The 12,892-nt window shown below is 39.7% G+C and overlaps 1 protein-coding gene across 1 annotated transcript in view; it reads left to right on the forward strand.

The window, feature by feature from the left end:
* Positions 1-12,892, forward strand: part of LOC124619267 (transmembrane protein 87A) — a 70,878-nt gene that overhangs the window by 25,186 nt on the left and 32,800 nt on the right. The window contains exons 8-9 of the mRNA XM_047145534.1: positions 5,614-5,762; positions 12,171-12,389. Of these exons, the coding sequence (XP_047001490.1) occupies positions 5,614-5,762; positions 12,171-12,389 (368 nt within the window). The remainder of the gene's footprint in view (positions 1-5,613; positions 5,763-12,170; positions 12,390-12,892) is intronic.

Genomic DNA, 12,892 nt, shown 5'->3' on the forward strand with positions numbered 1-12,892 from the left:
TCCTGCAGAAATGATTAGCATTTGAACCATGTTGGCCTGTGGGTTCAAGATCAACATCGATATTGCAGCGCAACACCACCTACTGGTAAAATGTGACTCTGGCTGTCGAAGGTAATGGATCATTGTCACTTGAGCAGATGCGCAGAATTCCTCACAGAGATATGAGCTAACTGTACCTTCAAATCAGTGATTTGAAGAGGGCGCATTATTGGCATGAGAGAATGTGGTGCATCCATTCGGGAAATTGCTGGTCATATGGAAGGAACTGTTTCGGCAGTGCAACATGTGTGTGGAGAATGTTTCATCCTCCCCCCTTGAGAAGATTGACACCTCATCTGAGTGGTATTGCAGGACAGATCTGTGTCCTCCTCTGCTCTGTCACAACAATGGAACAGTGTAATATACACTATTAGGAGTGACAGTCCATTGCCATTTATTAGGGTGTGAGCTACAAGCATGTCGTCCATTTTTCTACCTACATTGACGAATGTGCTGAAACATGCTAGATGGCAATGGCGTATGGACTACATCACTGAGGACAAGAATGGGATCAGATAGTGTTTTCCGACAGGTCCAGGTTCTGTTTGTTTGAAAATGATGACCTCATTTTGGTTTGCTGCAGATGGGAGAAACGGCATCACAGTGATTGCATACACACAAGACTTATATCACCAGCTTAAGGCCTTGTGGTGTGGGATGCTATTGGGTTCAACCACAAATCACAGTTGTTGCATGTCGAGGGCACTGTGACCAATGTAACTACGTGATTGACATCATGCGACCTGTAGCTGTACCCTTTCTGCACAACACCCCAGACCCCATTTGTGAGCAAGACAATGCATGACTGCATGTTGCAATTTCCCGCAAGTTGTATTTTTCAGAATTCAGGTACCAATATTTCCTAAAGTTTATAAAGCATTTCTCTAATTTTTTCTGTAACTTGCAATAGTCCATATTTATGCAGTAGACCTAAGCTTTATTGCAGAATCAACTAAATTATAGAAAAAATAACATGTTTATTAGGAAAAAATTATAAAAATTAAAATGTAAGATGTGATATATTTTATCCTAGTAATATACATAATAGGTGGAATTAAATAAGTCTAGTACCTCAGCCATCATTTCATGCATATCTAGTAAAAATTTGGACACCTTCAATGTATAACATTGGATTAAATGGGGCCTCAATTTGAGGAAGCATTTGGGGAAAAAATTGTGTCAGTTTCTTTGTACTTTTTTTAATAACCCAAAGCAGGTTCATAAATATTCAAAATACTTCCAATTTGTTTAGAAAGTGTGGTGCATTACCTGATGTCAAAAAAAAAAAAAAAAATCTGTAAAACCTATACATTAGAAACAGTGCCTGAAAGAAATGGGTGTTGATTTTTACATAATATTGAGTGAGAAAGTACCCTGTATCCTTAATGAACTGAAGTGCCAGTGGTTATTATTACTAATAGTGACTATTGACACTTTAGTCCACCACCATAAGTTGTTAATAGAAGCATGAAAATTTGACAGATTTAGTAAGATTACTTACCTATAGAATCTCAAATGTGTGACCATTGGATGGCGTTAGCTATGGGCTGTATAGCGTCTGTGATAAACCTACCAATAATTTTTTTGACTCTCGTTGTGAGTATTCAGGGAGGTACATGAAGTATTTTTGTATCCATAACAGTGGTAATAGCCATAGTAATGCTTTTGTTCAAGGAACTAGCCATAGGTGCTCTCACTTCTTCTTTAAGGTTTTGATTTATGTTGGTTAGTGTGTTGTGGAATCCTGGTGGCCCAGGAAAATGCCAAGAGTTGATTAGATGCCATAAGAGGGAAGTGTTCATTGCTGTTGACAAAAATATTGTCACTATTGACGTCGAAGTTGAATGTGACAGTGAGGTTACCTGGTCGTGTATAACACCAAAAAATAATGAATGTGTAGTAATGAAACATTGGGAATACATTTGTCTAGGTAACATATCTAAGTGATTAACATTGCAAGGTCACAGGTTAATGTAAGTGCGAGATAAGCCATTGCAGGTGTGAAATGCTGGTACATTAATAACCAGTGTAACTGCCAGAATGTCAAGTGCAGCTGTGCAAACGTGCATGTGTTGTGCAGTACAGGTGCCTGTTGCACTTGTTTGGTCAGTACAGGGATGGTCAATGCTGTTTGTGGATGACGCCAGAGTTGTCAGACGATGATGTCCCATATGTGCTCGATTAGATGCAGATCTGGTGATCAAGCAGGCCAAGACATGCTGACACTCTGTAGAGCAAGTTGGGTTACAACAATGGTATTTAGGTGAGTGTTATCCTGTTGGAAAACTCCCCTGAGATGCTGTTCACAACTGGTAACACAACAGGTTGAATCAGCAGATTGATGTACAATTTTGCAGTCAGGGTGCGTGTGACAACTACGAGAGAACTCTTGCTGTAAAACGAAGTTGCACCCCAGACCGTATCTGCAGGTGCTGATCCAGTGTGTCTAGCCCTCAAATGGCTGCCTGCTGACCAAAACACAACAGACCTCCACCCTGCCCTCCAGTGAGTTCTCACTTGACACTACTGAAGCTGCAGATGGCGGTGGTTTGGAGTCGCTGGAATGCACGCTACAGGGTGTCTGGCTCAGAGCTGTCCTTAAAGTAACTGACTTGTAACAGTTTATTGTGTCACAGTGGTGCCAGCTGCTGCACAAATTGCTGCTGCAGATGCAGTGTGATGCATGAGAGCCATGCGCTGAACACAAGGGTCTTTCCTTTCAGTAGTGTTACATGATCATCCAGAGCGTGGTCTTCTCAAGACTGTACAATCTCTAGACCACCACTACCAGCAATCATGTACTGTGGCTATGTTCCTGTCACATCTTTCTGCAATATCGCAGAAGGAACATCCAGCTTCTTATAGCCCTATTACATGACCTTGTTGAAACTCACTTGGTGAAGTACTGATTATGCCGTCTCTGTCACCTTAAAGGCATTCTTGACTAACATCAACTCACCATGTCCAACCTCAAAGGTAACTAATGCTCACAACCATTAGAGCATGCATTTAAAGCAAACCTGATTTGCATCCTCATAATGGCACAACTAGTGCCACTCTTATGTGACTGGTGTGAGATTTGAATAGACACCATCTTTCAGATGTAGACCGAGCGAGATGGCGCAGTGGTTAGCACACTGGACGCACATTCAGGACTACAATGTTTCAAACCCACATCTGGCCATCATGGTGTAGATTTTCTGTGATTTTCGTTAATTGCTTCTGGCGAATGCCAGGACAGCTACTTAGACAGGGCACAGCTGATTTCCTTTCCTAATCTGAACTTGTGCTCCATCTTTAGTGACCTAAAGACCTCGTTGTTAGCAGGACATTAAACACTAATCTCCTCTTCCTTAAGATGCAGAAGGATGTCTACCAACTTTCATTTATGTTGCTCAATTCCTCTTTAGTGTTGGATCCTCCCCCACCTTCTCCCACCCCCCTCCCCCTCTCCTGTCATTGTAGTTGGAGGCAACTTCAATCTACTGAATATAGACAAGGGTGTCTATGGATTCATTGCAGCGATACAGTCAGTCTTGTGAAGTTCTTTTGAGCACATTTTCTGAAAACACTCTTTAGCAGATAGTTTGGCAGACCATAGGCAATGCAAATATCTTAGACCTTGTAGCTACAAACAAACTGGACCTTATCCACAGTGCCAGTATAGAGGCAAGGATTAGTGATCATGATGTCATTATAGCAACTATTGTTACGAAAGTTAATAAATCAGTCAAGAAGGCTAGGAGAGTGTTTCTGCTAGAAAGAGCGGATAAGCAGTTGTTAGCATCTCACTTAGACAAGGAATTGACACCACTTATTTCAAGTAAGATGGTCACAGGGGAATTATAGGCAAAGTTTTAACAGGTTGTAAATCATTGTGCGGAGAACTATGTGCCTAGTAAGTGAATTAAGGATAAAGAAAACTCCCCATGGTTTAACAATTAAATTGGGAAAATGCTAAGGAAGCAAAGGCTGTTGCAATCTTGGTTTAAAAGAAAACATGACAATGATGACAGGCTGAGGTTAGTAGAGTTGTGAGTGTCTATGAAATGCTGTATGCCTCAAACATACAACTACTGCCATTGTCATACCTCAGTAAAAGATTTGGCCAAAAACCCAAGCAAATCCTGACCCTATGTCAAATCACTAAGTGGGTCTAAGATTTTCATCTAGTCACTTGTTGACCAGTCTGGTGTTGCAGTTGAAGATAGTAAAATGAAAGCCGAAAAGCATTTTTGTGGTGTCCCAATGCAGGCTGGTAACGAAGTTATGAACATATGGAATAGGTTCCCAAATATGTGAATGGCTCGAAAATTACTTAAGTAATAGAACCCAGTATGTTGTTCTCAACGACGAATGTTTGTCAGAGACAAGGGTATCATCAGATATCCCTCAGGGATGTGTAATAGGACCACGGTTATTTTCTATATAAGTAAATGATGTGGCGTACAGGGTGGCAACAATCTGCGGTTGTTTGCTGATATGCTGTGGTATATGGGAAGGTAGCAAAGTAGAGTGACTGTAGAAGGATACAAGACAAGTTAGAAAAAATTACTAGTTGGTATGATAAATCAAGCAGCTAGCACTAAATGTAGAAAAATGCAAGTTAATGCAGATGAGTAGGAAAACATACCTCGACGTTTAAATACTGCTTAGTAGTGCACTATTGACAAAGTCACATTGTTTAAATATCTGAGTGGAATATTGCAAAGTGATACCAAATGGAACAAGCATGTGAGGTTTGTGGTAGGGAAGGTGAATGGTTAACATTGGTTTATTGGGAGAATTTTGGGAAACTTGGTTCATCTGCAAAGGAAACTGCATATAGGACACTAGTCCAACCTATTCTTGAGTACTGCTTGAGTGTTTGGTATAAGTATCAGGTCAGATCAAAAGAAGACTTCAAAGCAATTCAGAGGCGAGCTGTAGATTTGTTATCAGTAGGTCCAAACAACACGCAGGTATTATGGAGATGCTTCGGGAAATCAAAGGGGAATCCATGGGGGACAATGTTCTTTTCGAGGAACACTGTTAAGAAAATTTAGATAACTGCCATATGAAGCTGACTGCAGAACAATTCTGCTGCCACCAACATACATTTTGCATAAGGATCATGAAGATAAGGTATGTGAAATTAGGTACAGAGGCATATAGGAAGTCGTTTTTCCCTCAGTCTGTTTGCAAGTGGAACAGGAAAGGAAATGACTAGTAGTGGTGTAAAGTACCCCTCTGTCATGCACCGTACTGTAGCTTGTGGAATTTGTATGTAGATGTAGATTCCTCAGTAATCAAAAAAGGCAGATGACTTGATGCTTTTTATCTGATTGCATGTGTTGTGGTTTTTTCTTTATTAGTAAATTTTAATTGGCATCATGCTGTACTCACCCTAATTTTGTTTGAATTTCCACAGTTATTTTATACATAAAGCATGAAATTAAGCTATAAATGTTTCTAACAAATCTGAAGTTTTTTTTAGGAGTCGTGATAAGTTTGAATGTTTCTTTAGAATAGTTCTTTGTTTTTGTACACTGTTGTGGATTATTGACTGATTGACATGTCTTTTTATTTCTGCAGGCCACATTCTATGCAGAATATCAAAGCATAAATTCAACGGGGCAGTCTGTAAAGGGTGCTGTTTTGATGGCTGAGCTGGTTTCTTGTGCAAAACGAATGTTGGCACGCATGTTGGTCATCATTGTCAGTTTAGGTTTTGGCATTGTCAAGTAAGTCTTGGATGATTCTATGTTGTTATTATGACACTAATGCATAACAACTCATCTTGATATTGTTGAGATACACTATTACAAAGAGAAAAGAATATTCCCAGATTTCAAGTTTTTGGAATGATTATTTCCTCCTTAAAGAAGGAACAAACAATTCCAAAAGCTAGGAATACTTTTTATTTCTTCTGGTAAGTATGTTCAGTGGTAGTACAGAACATTCACCATGTGAAAGTAAGTACATGCCAGTTGTCTTCTTGCAGTTTTATAGTTTTCGCAGGTGGCTTCTCCTTTTGATGCAGGTAACTACTTGTGTGGTTACTGCTTAACAATTTACATGTCTATTGATTGAAAACACCTTAGAAAATAGTTATATATTAAAAACAAAGATTCCATGACTTACCAAATGGGAAAGCGCTGGTAGATAGGCACAAAAAAAAAAAAAAAAAAATTAAAAAAAAAATATACCAAACACACACACACACACAAAATTTCAAGCTTTCGCAACCAACGGTTGCTTCGTCAGGAAAGAGGGAAGGAGAGGGAAAGATGAAAGGATGTGGGTTTTAAGGGAGAGGATAAGGAGTCATTCCAATCCCGGGAGCGGAAAGACTTACCTTGGGGTAAAAAAGGACAGGTATACACTCACACACATACACACACATATCCATTCACACACATACAGACACAAGCAGACATATCAAAGGCAAAGAGTTTGGGCAGAGATGTCGGTCGAGGTGGAAGTGCAGAGGCAAAGATGTTGTTGAATGACAGGTGAGGTATGAGTGGCGGCAACTTGAAATTAGCGGAGATTGAGGCCTGGTGGATAACGGGAAGAGAGGATATATTGAAGGGCAAGTTCCCATCTCCAGAGTTCGGATAGGTTGGTGTTAGTGGGAAGTATCCAGATAACCCGGACGGTGTAACACTGTGCCAAGATGTGCTGGCCGTGCACCAAGGCATGTTTAGCCACAGGGTGATCCTCATTACCAACAAACACTGTCTGCCTGTGTCCATTCATGCGAATGGACAGTTTGTTGCTGGTCATTCCCACATAGAAAGCGTCATTTGTAGGCAGGTCAGTTGGTAAATCACGTGGGTGCTTTCACACATGGCTCTGCCTTTGATCGTGTACACCTTCCGGGTTACAGGACTGGAGTAGGTGGTGGTGGGAGGGTGCATGGGACAGGTTTTACACCGGGGGCGGTTACAAGGGTAGGAGCCAGAGGGTAGGGAAGGTGGTTTGGGGAATGGATGCGTGTGTGTGCCAGTGTATACCTGTCCTTTTTTCCCCCAAGGTAAGTCTTTCTGCTCCCGGGATTGGAATGACTCCTTACCCTCTCCCTTGGAAATGGAAATGTCGTGTGGCTAGGGCCTCCCGTCGGGTAGACCGTTCGCCTGGTGCAGGTCTTTCGATTTGACGCCACTTCGGCGACCTGCGCGTCGATGGGGATGAAATGATGATGATTAGGACAACACAACACCCAGTCCCTGAGCGGAGAAAATTTCCGACCCAGCCGGGAATCGAACCCGGGCCCTTAGGATTGACAGTCTGTCACGCTGACCACTCAGCTACTGGGGCGGACTCCCTCTCCCTTAAAACCCACATCCTTTCATCTTCCCCTCTCCTTCCCTCTTTCCTGACGAAGCAACCGTTGGTTGCGAAAGCTTGAAATTTTGTGTGTGTGTGTGTTTGTGTGTTGTTTTTTTTTTATTGTGCCTATCTACCAGCGCTTTCCCGTTTGGTAAGTCATGGAATCTTTGTTTTTAATATATTTTTCCCATGTGGAATGTTTCTTTCTATTTTATTTATATCATTAGAAAATAGTTACATATAAGAAGAGGAAAGTCAGCTATAAACTCTTTCCTTGAGTGAAGCACAAGAGTATGAAGTGGATAACCATTATAAAATTTAATATAACAAATGATATTGTGAAAACTCAAGTTCGTCACAAATGACAAAAGCCACAAATGATATTTAAATTGAGTCAAAATCACCAAGTATTTCCTTCACAAAGTGCTATGTTCTGTATTACTGAACAGTCATAGTAAACAGTCATTTGCAAGGGCCGGGATTGTCAAGAATATATGCAGAAACCTTTTGGTGACTGAGCCATTAGGTCAATTCATCATCGCCCAAAATGCTGTTGTGATTGCATCTATGGCTTACTCTTCACTGTATACATGTCTATGATGTCCACTTTTAGCAGACTAAGTTGGATTGGGGGGCAAATGACAAGCAGAATGTTCAAAGTTAGCATGGGGTATGCAGATAAATATAACTGATGACTTGAGTGTGTATGTGATGGAAATCAGCCAGGAAACCTATTTCAATATTATCTTAGCAGACAATATAATAAAAATGTAAAACAATGGCACAGTTAGGGACACACAAGAATTAGAAGTATCTGGTAGTATAACCAAAGGATCGTTTTTTTATAGCATGTATAGGTTTTGTTAAAAAATATTTTATTTTCCATAACTTGAATACTTGTTCTCAGTTTATTCCGGAGTGATATTCTGCTGTCTCTTCTGTGCCTATCACAAAAGGCAAGATTATCTCGAATTTCAGGAAAGGGAAGCTGATATTTTCTACAATCAATTGCAAGTTACACACGCAACTGCTTAAATGTTTCAGTGTTCAGTGCAGTTCTATTTACATGCACTCATGTTAGTAAACTAATGTTGATTAATAAAAAATGTAAATCTGAGTGGTCAGGTCGTTTTGGATTGCATGAGAGGTACTACTTTTGTGTGGGTAAGTGCATATTTTGTATGACAGCATGCCATCACCTCAGCTGTGTATTCTTGTGGCTTCTTAATAGACTAGTTATTTCAAATAGTGAAAACAATTGATTTGTACGTAGTAAATTTGTGTGGACTGCAGCCAATTTGAACTTCATCTACAGTTTCCATGTAATAGTGTTTACTGTGATCAAGTGTTTACCAACTTCGGCTACAAATGCATGAATCACAACTTCAATCTAATTGCAAATTATCGAATGATTTTACATGGCATGTCCTGTGGAATGTCGGCTCCATAGCTGAGCAGGCAGTGCACATGGCTGCCATGCAGAGAACCCAAAGTGCAGTTCCCATTATTGACAGAGATTTTTTTCTGGTGGGAGGACTGAAAAGGGGTACACTCAGCATCATGCAGTCAATTCCGGAGCTACTTGAATGAAGTGTAGTGGCTCCAGTGTCTGTACAACTGAGAGCAGTTTGCTGACACCATGCCCCTCCATACTGCATCCAAATGATGCCAGATGGCAGACATTGACACTGCGGCTAGTCGATGTCACATGATCCTCTAGGTGCGATCACAATGCTACTTTTACATATCTTGTGGACAGGCCACTTTAGCATCTCCAGAGTCCAGGTAAAGTTGAACTCAATATGGCGAGACTCTCGGGTCTGTTGGATGACTGGCTGTCTGACAACTCATTTTCTTACAACTAGTTTTATGTGGTTATTTCATTTCAAGCACTCCAGATGCATATTCCTAAATATTTTATTGTTGTGTCTAGTGATTCACAACTAATTATGTAACTGAACAATAATGGATCTTTCAACCTGTTTATACAGCCATAAGATTTTCACCATAAGGTATTTGGCAGTCTTCTGGAAATTGTCTTAATGATTAATTATGTCGTTTTGTTCTCCTGACTTTTTTTTCCGTTTGAGTGCCAGTATTCTTTTATAAAAATGAAATTGAAATTCAAAAAAGTTGCAACCCCACTAAAACACTCCATTCGAGTCATGTGACATCACTGGCTTGCTGACTGCTCCTACTGTCATAACACTAATTCACAGTTATGTCTTCTTCTGGAATTTACACATCAGGAAATGGGTTACAAATGATGTGTAGTACCATATTGTACAAATACATCTATAAAAACTCCTGAAAAGTTGTTTTTGAGTGTTCCAGAGAATGAGAAGATGCATGAAATGTGGTTGAAATTGGACCGACAAATTGCCACGATGTTGACATACAAGTTCACGAACTTAATTAAAAATGTGTTCCCTTTGAAGTTAATATTAACTTACCATAGTTTCATCATCTTACATGAAGATGAAGTTAGGTCTGCTTCAGATGGTAACGCTAGTGTACACTCACAAACATTACTGCCCTTATGTTTGTGTCACGCGACTGTTGTACACACCTTATATTTCTCTGTATAAGCTCATCATCCTACTCCTTGTTTTACTGTAGGCATATCAAAGGTAATGGGTTTGTCCTCTGTTGTCCATTTCTCAGACTAAGACTAATGTGAAGCTATATATAACATGTCCCACAGTCGAAACAACTGCTACAATTGGTTCTTGCTAATGCTATTTTTGTATTTCATGTAAAACTTTTAAAATACATGACCCTTCCGGGATTTGAACATATGACATCTTCATCTGCAGTCCAGTGCTGTATCTGCTGTGCCATGTAACAGCAAATGGATTTAGAATCACTGTATTCCATGTAGGAAATCAGCACTAAGCTTTGCCAAGAATAATTTTATTGAGCTTTAGGTCATAGCTCATGACTGACAGTCAACAATTTAATATGTGGACTCATTTGCAAAAGTTCCACAATTCCTTAGTTTTGAGCAAGTTTAATGATGTTGCAGGGAGTAGGGAAAAGATTGTCCTTCGTGGCATATGTCACTGCTCTAAATGGGTGGAGCACAACCACATAAACTTTCCCAAGGCTTCCCCTATCAGTATTCACAAAATCCCTTTCTATTGTTACTTGAAAGTTGTAATTGCATTTTCCATCACTAAACAGCTAAACTATTTGCAGAAAAAGTACTAAACACCTCGTAACTTCGGCTAACGCTCCTATAACACACATATAGCTTCATCATACTCCTAGTCTGTGACGTCACCAGAGCATCAGCCAATAACAGAGCATTTCAATCATGCGACCAGATCTTGATATTTAATGATTTTCAAGCTTTAATTATTGATAAATGACAGATATTTTGTGAGAAAATTGGCTGTAAATGCTATTGAAATGTTATAATCAATCAGAATAACAACAATCTGAATCATATTTTTAACATAGGAAAATAGTCTGTTAACCAAGGTCCACATGTCACTTACAGATATGAAGGAATGTTTCATCATTCACAGCCTTTCCTCCTCTTTGTTTTTGTAAGAGTCTTCAGCCATGCACCACAACTATTTTAACATGGAAGGTAATATTTTCTATAATTGAGCCAGGTTCATGATCATTAGGTATCCATGAAAATTAGTGTTAAATTCAGTTCTGATATTGCTTGCTACCTTCTGGGATGGGAAACAAAAAATTCAGCCAAAATTCCTCTCAAGATATTTGCCTTGTTCTAAAAATACGTATGTGGATGGTTTGAACAATGGAAAGTCCAGGACGGAGTAACAACAGTAGGAAAAGGATAGAACATAGAAAACTCGCAGAAGCACAACTCATGCCTCAACTCATGGCCACGTGTGTGTGTGTGTGTGTGTGTGTGTGTGTGTGTGTGTGTGTGTGTGTGTGTTTCTGAATTTTCATTATGCCTGTCAGTGACCCAGTTGCTCCTCCATGTGGCAAGTAGCAATCTATCCTTTCCATTTTGTTGTTGTACCTGGATAATTTTTTTATTTGATTGGATAGATAAAAAATCTACTCACCAAGCGACGGCAGAATGTACACGTGAAACACTGTTGCGATAGGCAAGCTTTTGGAGCCAGTGGTTCCTTCTTCAGGCAGAAGGGTTGAAGGGGAAGGAATAAAGGTAAAGGAAAAGGACTGGAGAGGTCTAGGAAAAGGTGTAGATTTTGGGAAAGTCACCCAGAACTGCGGGTCAGGGGAGGCTTAAACACGGGATGAAAAGGAAAGACTGATTGTTGGGGACTGCATGTGATGAGATTTAAAATCATGATAGCTGCTTAAAGGTGGAACACAGGGTAATGTGCAAGACAGAGATTACTACTAAAACATCATGCACAAGTTAATAAGAGTGAGAAGTGAAGTGCGTTGTATGTAAAAGAGGTGGGAGGGGGGGGGGGGGGGAGGGTGGCGGTGAAAAATAGATGGGAAAGACAATGAAAGATGTAGAAAACTAAAACAGAGTGTGAAGCCAAAGAGTAGTTATAGCGAAGAAAAGCTGAGATGGAAGAAATTAACGTAAATTAAGGCCAGGTGGGCAGCGAGATATTTTAATCAGCTGCTGTATCTTTCCTACGCAATTTGTTTTCTCCTATTGTGCCTTCATTTCTTAGCTTACGATCCTAGGTTTAACAAGTCCAAGAGTAATCCTTCAGATCCTTTTTGGTCTGCTCTTCCATAGCTGCTTGTCACAGTTGATAGGAGGGCTGGTACTTATGAGTTCATATATCTTTGCGTGATATGTTGTTTCAAAGTGTACATTTACTTTCAATATCTCTTTGTGTTTTCAGGCCACGGCTTGGTCCAATGCTGCACCGTGTTGTGGGGACTGGACTTCTATATTTTGTATTAGCATCAATAGAAAGCTATCTCCGTGTTATGCACCAGAAGAATGACCGCAGCAATCAAGTTCTTATATCTGGCATTCCACTTGCTGTTCTCGACTCTATCATTTGTTGGTGGATATTTACTAGTCTTGTTCAAACAACTAGAACTTTGAGACTTCGTAGGTAAGCTGATTTTCTGCTTTATGATTTAGTGACATTGTTGAATTATGAGATTACTTATACAAAACTGATTATAAAACTGTTACACACTGCAGTTTTTATTGATGCTTCAGTCATACTTTGTGTTGTGTAATATATGAAAAGGTTTGTCCTGATAACCTAAATAAGAAAGTCAGTTTCCTAATAATCAGATGCTTCATGTTTTAAGTATAATGAAGGAAAATTAAAAGAGAATAGTGTGTCGTCATTGTTCTGTTATTAGTGAAGCTACTACTTAACTGTCCTTCACAGGGCACTGTTGGATCCAACATGTCTTGTTTGTTTTCTGTTCCACAAAGTAGATTAGATTAGCTCCAGTTTTCCCTCTACAGACTCAAAAATGAGATGATTCTCGTGGGTGGGGAGCATGTCAGAAAGTATAATGTAAAAAATATATAGAATATAACATAAAAAACACTTGCATTTTATACTCACTTCCCTGATCATTTGTTATGAGAGTGTCACCA

The sequence above is a fragment of the Schistocerca americana genome, chromosome 6 (genome assembly GCF_021461395.2).
Source record: "Schistocerca americana isolate TAMUIC-IGC-003095 chromosome 6, iqSchAmer2.1, whole genome shotgun sequence".
NCBI lineage: Eukaryota > Metazoa > Arthropoda > Insecta > Orthoptera > Acrididae > Schistocerca > Schistocerca americana.